Source organism: Muscardinus avellanarius (genome assembly GCF_963383645.1).
Source record: "Muscardinus avellanarius genome assembly, chromosome: 3".
NCBI classification, from domain to species: domain Eukaryota; kingdom Metazoa; phylum Chordata; class Mammalia; order Rodentia; family Gliridae; genus Muscardinus; species Muscardinus avellanarius.
Genome location: NC_137788.1, coordinates 47,079,598 through 47,096,122, shown reverse-complemented (window position 1 = coordinate 47,096,122; position 16,525 = coordinate 47,079,598). Strand labels below are relative to the sequence as shown.

At 38.1% G+C, this 16,525-nt stretch overlaps 1 protein-coding gene across 1 annotated transcript in view; it reads left to right on the top strand.

Moving 5' to 3' along the window:
- USP24 (ubiquitin specific peptidase 24) overlaps nt 1-16,525 on the top strand; it is a gene marked incomplete at both ends in the record, with an annotated part of 137,394 nt that overhangs the window by 79,291 nt on the left and 41,578 nt on the right. Inside the window, 9 exons of the mRNA XM_080690941.1 lie at nt 484-579; nt 690-918; nt 1,777-1,936; nt 3,125-3,280; nt 5,738-5,808; nt 6,918-7,078; nt 10,991-11,052; nt 13,799-13,990; nt 14,941-15,058. Coding sequence (XP_080547067.1) covers nt 484-579; nt 690-918; nt 1,777-1,936; nt 3,125-3,280; nt 5,738-5,808; nt 6,918-7,078; nt 10,991-11,052; nt 13,799-13,990; nt 14,941-15,058 — 1,245 coding nt within the window. The remainder of the gene's footprint in view (nt 1-483; nt 580-689; nt 919-1,776; nt 1,937-3,124; nt 3,281-5,737; nt 5,809-6,917; nt 7,079-10,990; nt 11,053-13,798; nt 13,991-14,940; nt 15,059-16,525) is intronic.

Here is a 16,525-nt window from a genome sequence, read left to right as displayed (position 1 = left end):
GCTTTTTATTCATGTAAGAAGCTACTGAAAGATTTTATGCAGAAAAATACCATGATATCTTATATTTTAAAAATCACTGTGGTTTATCTTTTGAGAGGAGATGTGGAGGGTAGAGGGGCAAGGGTAGAAGAAAAGAGGAAGCTCCTGCAGTAACGCGGGGTGTCGTGGATGTGAAAAACAGCTTGATTGAGTACACCAATTCTTGATATATTTTTGAATTGGTTATTTGGCTAGTACCAAATTGCAGTTGTTCAGTGAACTCAAACCAGTTAGTGAGAATGGGAACTATATGAATACTCTGGGGCCCAGGATTATATGTATCCTAGGAAATCACTGTAATAGAAGTATGTATAGTTTATTTTCTATGTAAAAATATTGTAGAAACTTAGTAACTAAGGACATTTATTAGCAATTACAGTGCTTAGAAAAATTTCTTATGAAAATAATAGAAAACTATAATATGCTCCCTTCTTTTCTTTGAAGTTTGGTTGTAAATGTCATGCAGAGGGATTCCATTCCATCAGAAGTAGACTACGAGACAAGGCAGGGTGTTTATTCCATCTGTCTACAACTTGCAAGGTAAGTAAATGTTGTATTAGTCTCACAAGGTAGTACTGGATTTTATTCTTCCAAATTACATCACTTTGATATAAGATGACCTTGAATAAGTCCAGCTTTTTCTTTTTAAGGTTTTTACTTGTTGGACAAACAATGCCCACATTATTAGATGAAGACCTTACCAAAGATGGCATAGAAGCACTTTCTTCTCGCCCATTCCGAAATGTCAGCCGGCAGACAAGCAGACAGATGTCCTTATGTGGTACCCCAGAAAAGTCATCCTACCGACAGTTGTCAGTATCTGATAGGTCTTCTATCAGAGTCGAGGAAATCATCCCTGCTGCTCGAGTTGCAATACAAGTAAGTGGTTAGTGTATTTAAGCAGCATTAAGAACCTCCTACTTAGATGGCCCTACTTGGGAGAGAAGACTATGGATATAAAAGTATTTAAGATGTGAATATTGCTTTCAAGGTAAGAAATGTTAAGAAAGAGACCACTAGTGCAGAAGTAATTATAAATTAAGGTAGATGTTACAATCGAGAGTTACAAGGAACATCCTGTGGACCTTCGCAATAAGTGGAATAAATTCCTTCACCTGGCTGTCATGGATGATTTTCATGTTAGATGTGGCATCTGAGCCAGGTTTTGAAAATGAGGTGAGGATTAGATAAGGAGAAAGAGGAGATTTGTTCAAGGAAAAGAGAGTGAGCAAAGTTAAAGACAAAACCAGAGCTTGTATGTGAAGCCACAAGATAATTCAGAGGCTAATGGCAGCATGTGGGAAAGGGGACAGTAAAAACCAGTTGAACTGGGGATGGTGACACAGGACTGTAATCTAGCTACTTGGGAGTCTGAGGCCAGTGGATCTCGAGTTGAGGGCAGCCTGGGCAACTTACCAAAATGCTGTCCAAAATAAAAATTTAAAAAGGAGCTGAGGATATAGCTCAGAGGTAGAATGCTCCTGGGTTTAATTCCCAGTCCCTGCCCCCTAAAATGTAAAAAGTGATTTAAATCCAGGACTTGGAGATTAGAGTCTGTTTCACAGATAACAGATCTTGTAAGTCTGAACAGTATGGTAGTGTGAAAAGGGCTGTCCTAAAGACTTCCGAGGTCAAAGTCTCCTAAAACTGAGGCCAGTAGGAAGGTACAGAAGAGACTGGAATGTGTCCAAAAACTGCACTGCCTTTTCTCCTAACACTCTTTCCACACTTCTTTAGACTATGGAAGTAAGTGATTTCACTTCTACTGTGGCTTGTTTCATGAGATTGTCGTGGGCTGCAGCTGCAGGACGACTGGACCTTGTTGGGAGTAGCCAGCCAATTAAAGAAAGTAATTCTCTTTTTCCTGCTGGAATTCGAAACAGACTCAGCAGTTCAGGTACTAATTTAAAAAGGGACAGTGATGAGAACGTTGGTCAACAAATAACTATAAGAATAATTTATGTGCAGATTTGGGAGTCATTTCTCTTACTTTTGAACAGTAGTAAAAAAGTGATCATGCTTAATATTTGTGTACATAACTATATATGTATGTCATCCTTTATTTAAAAAAAAAATTTAGAGTATAGAGTAAGTGGAGAAACCGAATCCAGCAGTTTTAGCTTTACTGAAAAAAGCTTTACTGTTAAAAGTGTCATGAGGCCAATAATTGTGGCTATAACACAAATTCATCTAGAATTTTGACCTGTGAAGTGGTTCTTTTTTGGTTTGGCAAGTGGTGTGTGTGTGTGTGTGTGTGTGTGTGTGTGTGTGTGTGTGTGTGTGTGTGTGTGCTGGGGCTGGTCACAAACCTGCAATCCTGCCTCAGCTTCCCAAGTTCTGGAATTACCGATGTGTACCACCACCCCTGGCTTGGCATGGTATTTTCAGTTGGGTCTTTTTATATAGCTTTTTATATTAGTTTCATTTGTTTTTTCCTGTTCTGTTTATTAATACCTCAATAATAAAAATTCTTTAAGAATTATAATATACTAAAATGCAGAAATACTAAGTGTATAGTTTTTTTAATGTGCATGTAACCCAGAGATCAAGTTACAAGATATGAACATTTCTCATACTCTGTAAAGGTTTTCTCCTGCCCCCATGTTGCACTATTCTTTACCACATGAAATGTTAATGTTTTGCCTTGTGAATTAATTTTGAATTCCTGCAAATGTGTTTTTTTGTTGTTGTTTTTAGTGGTACTGGAGATTGAACTCAGGCATAAACCTCTGAGCTATACTCTTTTTTTTGTTTTGTTTTGTTTTGGTAACAGAATCTCACTAAGTTGTGGAGCACCTTGCTATGTTGCTGAGGCTGGTTGTGAATCTGTGATCCTCCTGTCTCAGCCTCCCAAGTACTGGGAATATAGGTGTGCACCACCATTCCCAGCTTGCCAAATGTGTTTTAAAGACAAAACAGTTAGGGCATTTCCACTATCGTGATTGAGTCCCTTGTTTCTGAGACAAAAGTGCTTTCTTGAAGTATTTAATGGTACGCAAGTATTCTGGATCATATACTAAAAGATATTAGAATCGTGCCCAGTTCTTACATGATCCACAGTAAACTTGTGATTATCTGCTTCCAGGAAGCAATTGCAGCTCTGGAAGTGAAGGAGAGCCAGTAGCCCTGCACGCAGGAATCTGTGTCCGACAGCAGTCTGTATCCACCAAAGACTCACTGATCGCTGGAGAGGCTTTGTCTCTCCTTGTCACATGCCTACAGCTTCGGAGCCAGCAGCTAGGTAGGAGGCTTCTTTGTGATTAATTGCTTTCAGGGGAAGGCCATGTTTATGTTGGAAATTACTTACAATGCCTCATAGATAGTGTTGTATTAATAGAAATGAAAGGAGGGAGGAAATCAGCATGTGGAGTAGGTAAGAACAGTGCTAGACTGGTTCGTACAGCACCTTCGATATAAAAGATTCCACAGTAGATTTTACAAGGACAGCATGTATGCCCTCTAGGAGCTCACTGTCTGCCTGAGGAATTACAAACACTCATATTATTAGTTCATAAATTATATAATTAGAATTAGGTATCAATTCCTGAAGATTTTATTATTAAAAATTGTGCAACTTGCCCTTTTCTCTTTATTTTTGGCTTTGGGGAACTAGAACTAGGGCAAATAGTAATGTGGGGGGGTGCTGGGGGTCGAACCCAGAGGCTTTCTACCTCCGGGCTATACTCCCAGACCTATTTTATATTTTATTTGGAAACAGGGTCTCACTAAGTTGCTGAGAGCTTCACTAAGTAACTGAGGCTGGCTTCAAACCCATGATCCTCCTGTCTCAGCCTCCCAAGCGTGGGGATTACAAGCCTGTGCCACCATGCCTGGCTCCTAATCTTTCTTTAACATTAGCACCTTCAGGGCTAAGTGCCTCATTGGTTCCGCTCTGTCTATGCTTATTCTTTTGGTGATTTCATCCAATTTCACAGCAGTAATTCCAACCATCCATGCCTTAGTTGGGATCTATGACCTGGACCACTCCCCCAACCTCCTTCTAGGATATCAAATATTGAACAGTCTGTCCATAACCCAAATCCTGATCTTTCCCATATTATTCAAGTGTCTTTTCAACTTAAAGGCAGTTTCAGTCTCATTTGTTCTGACCAAAAACTTGAGAATCACCCTTCATTGCTTTTTTCCACACCCTTCTAATCTGTGGGCGTGTCCGCCTTTCAGCTGTACCTAAATGACACCCTCACAGCACCTTCACTGTTGTACTTCTGATCTGTAGTCTTTTCTTACATGCATTGTAGCTGTAGTGCCCTTGCCAGTCTCCCTGCTTCTACTCTTGCTGTTTATTCACACAATAGCCAGAGTGGACCTCTTAACATATAAATTAGATTGTATCACTCCTCTCTCAAAACCTTCCAGTGAATAAATGCCAGGTTTTTATTAAGGCCTTCAAAGCCCAACACAACCCACCTGATACTTCTACACCTTCACCTTCTACTCTTCCCCCTTACTCTCTGGTCTCCTTGCTATTCCCCCAAGACCCAACACACCTTCCTGTTCATCTTTCCAGTGTGTTCTTTCCCCATCTCTCCACATGGCTCTCTCCTCATCTCCTATAAGGCTTTGTTGCTCATGTACCATCTTGGTAAGACATTCCCTGACCACCTTTTTAAAATAAATTAGTCTTCCCCTTGTATGAGCACTTCCCAAACCCCTTACTTAGTTCTATAGCATTTATCTCTCTATAATAACATGATTTACTTATTTGTTTTATTGCCACCATCCCTCAACTAGATTATAATCTTCCTGAAGACAGGCTTAAAACATTTTGTTTGCTGCTGAATCTCCAGCTCCAAACACTGACTTTCAAGAAACAAATACTAAGGCATGAATCTTAGCAACTCTACTTTTTTTTGTAGTACTGGAGATTGAACCCAGGGTCATTCTGCCTCTAAACTACCCTCTCCCCAGCCCTATATTATTTTTTCTTTGGAAACAAGGTCTCCTATTTTGCTCAGGGCCTCACTAAGTTTGCTGAGGCTGGCTTCAAACCTGTAATCCTTCCTTTTCAGCCTCCCAAGTACTGGGATCTACGAGCTGTGTAGAATTGGGGATCATTATATAGTTTGTATAACATCTAAACTAATTGCCAATATCAGAGTAAAGTTAATCAAGATAAATATAGAAGAAAGTAGACATTTTGAAATATTTTAGTGGTATCTAAAATGGTATATAAACCTGAGCAAGAATGCTTTTGAAGATTTTAAATGAGATATGTATCATTATGAAATGATTTTAAAACCTATGCCATGCTTTTAATTTGGTTTTCTCAAAATTGTTTAACTTAGAGATATTTTGAGATCAAGATGAAAAAATTATAACTTCCCTCCAAGTTTTCATCTTTTATAATTTGTGAGTTTATTTCAGGGTACATTTTACAGTTATAAGTATCGATAGTTTATCAAGGTTAGACATTTATTCTGTAACTGGTACATGCAAGGCAGTTTGCTAAGACATGAGCTATAAAAGATACTAAGACATAACTCCTTCTCATCACTGCCTTAAAATTTCATGGGTTTAATGAAAAGATATGGAAACAGTTGTAGAAGCCCCTGAATTTTGATCCCATGTACAAAGAAGAGATAAACTCCTGCCTAAGGTTAGCTTAAGAAATTAAACTCACTCAAATTTTTAAAGATTCATTCTCTAAGTTCTTTTTTCCCCTTGTTCTTATCATTAGCGTCTTTCTATAGCTTGCCCTGTGTTGCTGATTTTATCATCGATATTCTTCTTGGATCACCAAGTGCTGAGGTAAGGGTTTTTTCCGTTTCTATTAAGACCCCTTTGGTCTTGTTATATTGTGGGCTCTCCTGGGTACTTGTGACATTAGGGAAGCACAGAAATGACGGTACTTAGACCTCTCAGAGTCATCCAAAGGCAGCAGAGCACTCTGAAGGAAATGACCCGTCGGGCTACCTCCCCTCTACCACCTTCTTTATAGCCCACCAAAGCTATGAGACTAATTGTGTGATTAATTGCTTGTTTAGGACAGCCAGAATATCATAGTGAGCACCATCCAGTGCTTTCCAAGAAAGTTGGCATTAAGCATTTCAGCCAAAACCAGGCAAGAATACTTTGAAGCCATAGGTGTTATCATTCTGGCTTTGTAAATATGACCTTGAAAATAACTTTTTTAAACCCTCGAAGAAGTGTCTTTGGATTTTAGTTTACATTAAGTTATAAACCTGATTCTTTCGTGTGTGTGGGGGGGGGTGTGTGTTCTGGGGATGGAACCAAGGGACATTGTACCTCTGAGCTATACTCCCAACCCTGTTTTTTAGTCTTATTTGGAAACGGTCTCACCGAGTTGCAAAGGGACTTGCTAAGTAGCTGAGGCTGTCTATGAACCGCGATCTTCCGGTCTCCGCCTCCTGAATGCTGGGATTACAAGCATGTGCCACCATGCCTGGCTGATTCTTTTTGATTCAGATAGAATAATATGGGAAATCAGCTCCCAAACCGCACTTTGAGGTGTTTTGTTTGGCACTGGGGATTGAACCCAAAGGCATTCTATCTTTAGCTATACTCCCAGCCCTATTTATGTTAATTTGTTTTGTTGTACTTTATTTTGAAACAGAGTCTAAGTTGTAAAGGGCCTCCCTAAATTATTGAGGCTGTTTATGAACCTAGGATCCTCTTTTCTCAGCCTCCCAAATACTGGGATTACAGGCTTGCACCACCACCACCTAGCTTTTTTTTTTTAATTAGCCCATTTACTCAGTGGAGTCTACCATTAAAAATTAGAACACGCAAACCTTTCTAGTGTCCTTCAGAAACTTGATTAAATAAATTGTGTAAACTTTGGAGAGAATCTCAAAAAGTTGACTGACATATGTCCTTTGCCACTAATATAATTTCAGATCCGCCGGGTTGCCTGCGATCAACTGTACACTCTTAGTCAGACAGATACTTCAGCTCATCCAGATGTACAGAAACCAAATCAGTTCCTCCTAGGTGTCATTCTCACGGCTCAGCTGCCTCTCTGGTCACCAACTAGTATTATGAGAGGAGTCAATCAGAGGTATGTAATACAGATGAAAAAGTTCATGTTACAAAAGAAAAAAGGTGAATAATATTTATGAATTGGTCCTTAAAGTCCATAATGCATTACCTGTTTTTTAACATTTGGACCCTAAAAGAGGGCACTTATATATATTTTTTTCCCTCATATAGGACAGGAGAATTAAACCACTATGTGGCTTTCCTCTCCGTCTCCCCCAGCTGCCCCTCTCCCAGTCCATCTATCCCAGAGAGATAGAGCTGGTTAGTATAGTACAGAAGTGATTTGAGCCAGGTCAATATATAAAGGTCACACTGTTCCTGTCCCCACACATCACTTTCTTGGCTCAGATACTTAATAGCCCTATGTCTAGAGGTGGCTAGAGTATCCTCCTAGCTTTCTGACTTGGTTTTTATACATGTAAGAAAGAGTGAGGTCCAGCCACCCAGGATGACTTAGTTAAGTCCATTCTGCTTGTCCCAGAGGCAGCAGGCTAACCTGCATCCATCACAGCTGTTTCTCTGACCTAGTCCTAGAACAAGGAGGTCCCTCTTTGACCTCAAGTCTATGCCACTTTATCCAACTCAATTTATCAGAGATGTTGTGAGGCTTAAAAGATGTCATGGAGGGATGTGAATTCAGCATCTACTTTCCTTGTATATATGCTTTTAAATGAGAACCCTGAAGAGAAGTTTTAGGACTCCTGTAAACTCCTAATATATATAAGCATCCAACCATGGACACTTTGTTTTTCAATATAGTAAAATAAACCTAACAAAATATATTATTTAACTATTTTTATGTCATTTGATGGTATGTATACACTGTTCATTTCCAGGGTTTTTTTATTATTCCAGAATGAAACTCTATACCCATTGAATAATAATTCCCCATCTTTTCTTTTCCCCAGCCCTTGGCAACCACTGTTTATTGAATTTTTTTGTCTGTGAATTTTACTACTCTAGATACTTAATATATGTGGGATCATAAAATATTTGTCCTTTTGTGTATGGCTTATGTCATTTTTTATAACGTCTTTACGATTCATACATGTATAGAAGGTATTAGAATTCTCATTTTAAGGCTGAATCATATTCCATTGTGTATATATAGAGCATATTTGCTTATTCATCTATAGATAGATATTTGGGTTATTTTCTTTCTTTCAATATTTGGAATAATGCTACCATGAATGTGAGTGTTCAGATACCTATTCGAGTCCTTTCTTTCAGTTCTTTTGCATAAATACCGAGGAGGGTAATTCTTGGATCATATGGTAATTCTGTGACTGATTTCTTGAGTCACTACCATACTGCTTTCCACAGTAACTGTACCATTTTTACTTTCCCACCAGCAGTGCACAAGGGTTCTGACTTCTCCATATCCTAGCTAAGATTTGTTTCTGGGGAGTTTTGTTTTTGTTTTTAAAAGGAACTATTCTAGTGGGTGTGAATTGATACCTGATTGTGGTTTTGGTTGGCGTTTCCCTAGTGACTCTGAGATGAAAGCACATCTACTTTGTGTTGATTGGCCATTGTATATCTTTGGAGAAATGACTGAGATCTTTATCCATTTTTAAATTTATTAAATTTTTTGTATATCTTGACTATTAAGTCTCCTATTTTGTGAACTGCCTTTTAGCCATCCTGTGTATATGCTTTATAAATAAAAGGTGTTCTAGTGATACACATATTTTTTTTAATCTTGAGTCCAGTTTTTCTATTTTTCCTTTTGTTGCTGATGCTTTTTGGTGTCATTTCCAAGTAATTGTTGCCAAATCCTATGTCATGAAGCTTTCCCCCTATGTTTTCTTCAAAGGGTTTTATAATTTAACATGTATAGGGTTTTATAATTTTAACACATATATGTAGGTTTTTGATTAGCATAAGTACAGGTCCAACTTCATTCCATGTGAACATCCAATTATCCCAGTACCATTTCTTGAAGGAACTGTGCTTCCTGCCATTGAATGGTTTGGGAACCCTTGTTGAGTATCCTTTTATCATATTTGTAAGAGTATACTTGGGTCCTTTGATTCTATTCCATAGGTTAATATGTGTCTTTTTGCCAGTAACACATTACTTATTATGTTGTAGTAAACTTGAAATCAGGAGAGATGAATCCATCAACTTTCTTCTTTTTCAAGAGTCTTTTGGCTCCTTGGGGTCCCTTAAGATTCCAAATATATAAGTGAGGAAAAAGTCAGGATTTCCACTTTTTAAATAAAATCATTATGATTGACTATCAGTATTGAAATTTTAGCTAAAATTTATAATTAATTCTTACAGTTTACTACTGAAGTAAACATTAGTTGTGTATTTCTAGTAATGCCAAGTAATTTCTTAATAGTGTGAAACCAAATTTTGGAAAATTATTTATTCCCAGTAAATATCTGAATTAAGAGCTATAAATTTTTCTTTTGCTCATATTTTTTTACTTTAGAACTCTAACTTTTCCAAGTTAAAATGTTTCCAAACTGATGGTGCTTTTATTTAAAGACCAGTGTTTTTTTTGGAAACAGGGTCTCTTAAGCCAGCAAGGCTGGCTTCGAACCTACATGATCCTCCTGTCTCCACCTCCCAAGCATGGGATTACAAACGTGCGCCACCATGCCCAGTCCAGTGATTCTTTAGTTGAAATGTTTAAGCCTTTAAAATATTCTGTTTTTGCATAGTTTTGGAAATTATGCAACCTATTTAAATGCCCAGGTTTTATATGTATTTAGTTTACTAATTTCTTTATGTGCATTTATCATAAATCCTCAATTTATCTTTAAATTCTCTATTTTTTATAATTGTAAATCTTGGTTCATTCTATATTTCATCACTAGTATCTCAAGCCTTTTATGTATATTTGTTATATACATGCATGTTTAGTTCTAGTACTGTACTAAGCATTTTAGAAATCAGAAAGCTGAGGTTTAGAAGTGAAATAAATTGTCCATAGACACTCAGCTACAGGCAGTAGAACTCGAATTAAAATCTATGGTTGATGCCAGCATGGTGGCGCACACTTGTAATCCACATGCTTGGGAGGTGGAGACAGGAGGATCGCGCAGGTTTGAAGCCAGCCTCACTGGCTTAAGAGACCCTGTTTCCAAATAAAAAATATAAAATAGGTCTGGGAGTGTAGCCTGGAGGTAGAAGGGTTTCCAGGAACCCCAGTACCCACCCCCCACACACACACACATATCAATGGTTGAGCCAGGCCTGGTGGCACACGCTTATAATCCCATACTTGGGAGGCTGAGACAGGAGGATCATGCAGGTTCAAAGCCAGCCTCAGTTACTTAGTGAGGCTCTCAGCAACTTAGACCCTGTTTCAATATAAAGAATAAAAAATAGGGCTGGGGGTGTCGCTCGGAGGTAAATGCCCCTGGGTTCCATCTCCAGTACCGCAAAATAAATAATAAACAAACAAATAAAATCAGTGGTTGATTCTAAAACCTGTGTTGTACATTAACCACTGTAGTTGCTTTAATCATCTTAGATAAAATAGTCTTTCCATCTCTTCTCTTGCTCTGCTTTATTATGCTTCCTTGTGCTTGTCACCACTTGACATATGTGTATATTTTTTATTTGCTGTTTGTCTTCTTGTTGTTTTGTTCAGTGTTCCCCTAAGACAGTTCCAGGCACTTCGAAGGTCATAGTAATATTGGCTGATAATTGATTGAACAAATGTACTCAACACATAAATTACTTAAAAACATAAGTTTTAAGTTTTCCTCTCTGTATACTATTACTCCTTTCTTGTATATCTATTAGTAAGATCATTAATACATTCCATGCTAAAGTAGAATTTAAATAAATGTAAAAGTTCTTATTTTGTGGTTAGGAAATTTATCTTGCTTTGTTGTCTTATGAATTTGTTTTTATAAGAAAAATGCTTTTTTCAAATCAAATTTTTAGTAACTGAAACCTATTTATTTTTTAGACTATTATCTCAGTGTATGGAGTATTTTGATTTGAGGTGCCAATTATTAGATGATCTGACAAGTAAGTAAATGTTTAACTTGGATTTGGGGTGGGAGAATAGGAAAGAAAGATATTTCTGAATCTGACGTACCTATTTCTTTTCTATCCCCAGTACTACCCCCCAAAAGAAAATTTGTCATGGGTCATAACTCATTTTAATTTCATGAACATGGAACTATTGTGATCATAATATAGTACAATCTATTTAAAGCTTGATCATTGAAAGAATGAGGGTAAATCTATTAAAACATGTTGATAGCAATAGAAGTTAATTATGTGATTGAAGTATCATTGTTAACAATTCTCTTATTAGAGTGTTAAGATGTGAATCATCTGTACTTTACCTTAATAATACAAATGTATATTGGAATGTGCTATGTAAGTGTTAGTTGTTAGATCTAGTTGTTTGCTAGCTTACTCCCCACTCTTGACACAAAGAATTTGCTTCAGTTTTCAGGAAATAAGTTACCTAATGGCAGGCACAGAGTACATGCCTTTAGACCTAGCTTCTCAGGAGGCTGAGGTAGGAGAATCACAAGTTCTAGGCCTGGGCAACTTAGCAAAATCAGTTCTCAACATAAATTCTTTTTCTTTTTCTTGTCTTTTTTTTTTTTTTTTTTCCAGTACTGGGGATGGAACCTGAGGCATTTTACCTCCAAGTTACACCCCAGCCCTATTTTTTTATTCTTTATTTTGAAACAGGGTCTCACTGAGTTGCAAAGGACTTCACTAAGTAGCTGAGGCTATTCGTGAACCATGATCCTCCTGCTAGGCGTGTTGGCACAGGCTTGTATTCCCTATGCTTGAGAGGCTGAGACAGGTCAAAGCCACTCTCAGCTGGCTTTTCAAATAAAAAAAAAAAATAGGTCTGCGAGTGTAGCCCGGGGGTAGAAGGCCCCTGGGTTCCTTCCCCAGTACCACCAAAAAAAAGGGGGGGGGGATGTAGCTTAGTGGTGGAGCACTTGCCTGGATGCTAAAATGCGCCAAGCCCTAATTTCAGCCCCACATACGACAAAAAAAAATAAAAATAAAAAATCAGGATGAGCAAAAACATTAATTGCAAAAGAATGTCAGGAGGAAAAAGCATACCTATACATATGCAGGCTATAAAGCTCCTCATGATCAGAATTTGCCTGAGGTTCCTGTAGACTAAAGGTTAAAAGAAAACAGTACGCAATTATTTCTCAATACCCTATTTTTTAAAAAAAAGGTTTCTCAAAAGGAGCAAATCTTTTTCCCATCACTTAATTCCAAAATAAATTTCACACAAAGGTCTTTCTTTATGTGGCAGACACATAAAGACACAGCAACATTAAGACACAGCAACATGTCTTAATACCTTCATCACTGTCATAAATATTTTTCGAAAACTGAGGATGCAGGGCGTCGTGAGATTGATTTTGTGGGATACTGAGGTAACAGAATCCTGATGGATAGATATGTTTCATCTAGAGACATGGATGCCTTAGTTCTCAGTTAATGCCATAGTATTTATGTAATTGGAATAAAAACTAGTTGCTAAATATTCTATGGAAAATTGACCCTTCAAGAGTGCATGTCTTAGCCGGGTGTGGTGGCGCATGCTTGTAATCCCAGCACTTGGGAGGCTGAGACCGGAGGATTGCAGTTCGCTAACAGCCTCAGCTACTTAGTGAGGCACTCCATAACTTAGTGAGACCCTGTTTCAAATTAAAGAATAAAAAATAGACGGGTAGTGTAGCTCAGAGGTCGAATGCCCTTGGATTCCATTCTCAGACCCCCCACCCCCACACAAAAAGCATGTCTTTCTAACTACCTAGCCTCATATGTGCTTCTCAGCCAGTCTTCCAGTGAAAGATGAGAGCAGCCAGGAAGGCTTTGCTTTCTGCTTAGCTTACTGAACACTGGAATCATGAGTTGATTCCACACATGCAACTTTCAAATGAATGAACAGGTTATTAATGTAGACTTTCCTTGTGGTGTTAAATGATATATGAAAGATCTAGGATCTTTTTGGCATCTTGGGAAGCAAGGGAATTAATTCTCATGCAATGTCTTGGAATAACCAATATTATCTGATTGGAGTACTTTTCATAAGTGCTTATCCTAGGCACTTTAGGCACAGCACCCAGTGATGTAGGTGTTAGGCCTTGCATAAATAAGGAAGCAAGGTCACAATAAGGGGTAGGGATAGGGCTCACAGCTGCACTACTGGTGCCAGGCCAGCTCGGATTCTAAAGTGTCTCTCTTCACTTCACCATGCAGGGACTCTGCTTGTTTCTGACTATAGTAGAATATAATCACTCTTCCCTGCCTCTTCCCCACAGGTGCCATTGTGGAACTTTGCTGTAATCCTTGTTTGGTGAGGAAAGTGAGATACTTCGTACAAAAGAACAGCATAGTTCTTAGGCTCATTGCTTAGAAACCAGACTCAGGCTGCTCTGCTCTTGATCTCTTTGTCCTTTGAAGAACTCTTTCCTCCCTCAGTGTAGGAAACACTGCGAGAACATTGGTTGTTCTCACGCTCTTGCCTTCCTCTCTTCTCTAGAAGATTTATTCCCTAAACCAGGAGCTTCTCCTTTGTCTCTTAAATCCTGTGGCAGAGGAGAAATGCCACAGTGTTTGGTTTATGAAGGAGAGAGCCTCGTGGTCTCCATAGTCTGTAGCTTATTAATGAGAAGTTTTTTTGAGATCTGTGAAGTAAAAGATTGGAAATTGACTTTGCTGACTTTAATTCAGGATTTTTACTCCATAAAGAATTAATGGATTTCTTTTTTTTCCTTCTTAGCTTCAGAAATGGAGCAGTTACGAATCAGCCCAGCTACCATGCTTGAAGATGAGATTACATGGCTAGATAACTTTGAACCTAATCGCACAGCTGACTGTGAGACTAGTGAAGCAGACAACATCTTATTGGCAGGACACTTGCGGCTCATTAAGACCCTTCTTTCGCTTTGTGGGGCAGAAAAGGAAATGCTTGGTAACTATTGCATCATCTTATTCTGTGGCTGAATGCCATAGTTCTCAGTTAATGCCATAGTATATTGTTTAATTGGGATAATAAGCTAGTTGCTGAATATTCTATGGAAAATTGACCCTTCAAGAGTGCATGGGAAATTGTGTGCAGTCCTCATAGCTAGCAAATTTAATATGTACCTTAACAGTGTCATTAAACTACATAGAAAATTTTACACATTTGAAATGGTTGAATCACTGAATTTCTTTTACAAAGTAAAAAGTGCATTTCAAAGTAGGTTTGTCCCTTTTTACTATTATGCACTTGATAATACATAATCTATTCTATAACTTGCTTCTTTTAAGGATGATTGTTATCTGAAGAAGTGGCCCCCAACCACTTTCTCCCCATTGGCAGGGTACACATGAAGATTCTTTGGAGGTACACATGTGTAAAAGCATATCTAATATTATAGATTATATTCAAAAAACAAACCACTCTTATAACATACTAGGCTATTCAGAATCTTCTTAACTACTGGGGATAAATAGAAAAGAGTGATTCTTAACCAGAAAGAGGACATAGCATTTTTACCTAAAGAAAGTAAGGTTTAAAATGTTTCATAAACCCTTGTGTGGACTCCCCTATGCCCAGAGTAGGAATTAATTATCTATCCAAACCATCTGCCTTGTAGTGTGTGGGGTACATGAGTTTCTGAGGTGAAAGCTTGACACATTCTACTCTACCATAGATTTCTGAAGAAGGCACCCTCTCTTGTCTACCATTGTATCCTGTCCCTTGTCCTTCCACCCCGAGTTTTGCCACATAGTAAACACTAAGCATTTGATGAAACTAGACACAGTGCTTTTGGGTGGCCTGGAGTGCCTTTACTACTCTGATAGGAAAGTGCAGGATAGAATCTTTGAATTAAAATTTGTGTTCATCTTCAACATGAATATTATGCTCTATTCCAGGTTCATCACTCATTAAACCATTGTTAGATGACTTCCTTTTCCGAGCTTCTAGAATTATTTTAAATAGTCATTCTCCAGCTGGCAGTGCCGCCATCAGTCAACAGGACTTTCATCCAAAGTATGGAAAATGCACGTTGTGTTCAGTTTTGGTAAAAATTCTAATTTGAAACTTTAGTCCAAAAAGATTTTCTTAACTTGGCATATATCTTCCATCTTATGAGTCTATGTGTCTTATATTACCCACTCTGTAAAGAAATGCATATAAAGGAACTTAGTGTAAAGCCTTCTTGGCACAGAGTAAGCATAGAGCATGTGTGCTGGTACCATTATCATTATCAAAGTAGAAGAAAAAATAATGTGGCTTACCTGGTCAATAACAAATTCCAAAAGAAATGAAAGTTATAAGAATTAGGTCCAGGGACTGGAATGTGGCTCCCTGGAAGATGATGTGCTTAGCATTCATGAAGCCTGGGCTCCATTCCCAGCAGAGAGAGTTATAAAGACTGAGGATTTGGGATTTACAGTGAAAAAAAATTCCTATATAATTATAGTAGTTACTGATATGAGCAAGACATAAACAGAAATATTTTATAGAATCCTGTGCAATGTCTTATGTATAAATATTTCTGTAGCTAGAAATTCCTTATCAACAAAATTTGTTTTGTTTGGGGGAGAGCCTCACTAGAACTCTTGGGTTGACCTTCAAGCTATGACTCCCAGCCTCAGTCCTGCTCCAGTCTGTTTTTTAAGATTTAGTGCTAGTCCTTCGGGAGACATAATCAAAGTAGCAGAAGTACATATTTTGATTTTCAGTAAACACAGAAATGTAAATCCTCAGCCTTTTAATGAAATCATTAATGGATCCTTCCTTTTATTTTTATTAAAAGTAATATCTATCAACAGGGAATATTTCTAATTTATGTATAGTGTCTAGACTATAAAAGAAACCATTGTCTTCCTCTCTAGTGCACTGAATGGTGTTCATTTATCACAGTGACTCCACACAGCCTTTCCCACTAAAACCTTCACACAAAGAGATTTAAAATAAATAAAAGACCTCTTCAGAAGCCATTCTGTTCTTATATCACTGCAACAGCTTCTTAATCGTTAGCCTGTGTATATGGTGCCTCCCATTCATTTCTCACTGTCCTTTTCAACCTTAAGTCTAGACAAGCAGGGGACAGTGCCAGCTCAGTGGCCATTGTGCATTGCCATTCATGCCTGGTGCAGGCTGATCTACCTCCTATGCTTGCTTAGTGATCTCTCTCAGAGGTTGGATATCCTCTTTTCTGTGTATCCTTCCTAAGCTGGATCCCCTCATTAATGCAGGGTTGACCTACATCACTATCCATGCCCCCCAAAGGCAGGCAATGTAGGAAGTTTGGTGTCCTACAGAATGCTTGAGAGTTGTAGCACTTTTAAAAAAGGACTTGGCAAATTATTTCAGAAAAGCAGAAAGTTAGTGTCCTTGAAGTATTTTTGATCTTCAGGCACATAAAATGTAAACAGGTCTCTGTTCTGATTTGTATAGCTTTCTTTTCCTGCCACTTACTCAAATTTCAGGAAGATAGCTCCTGCTTACTTT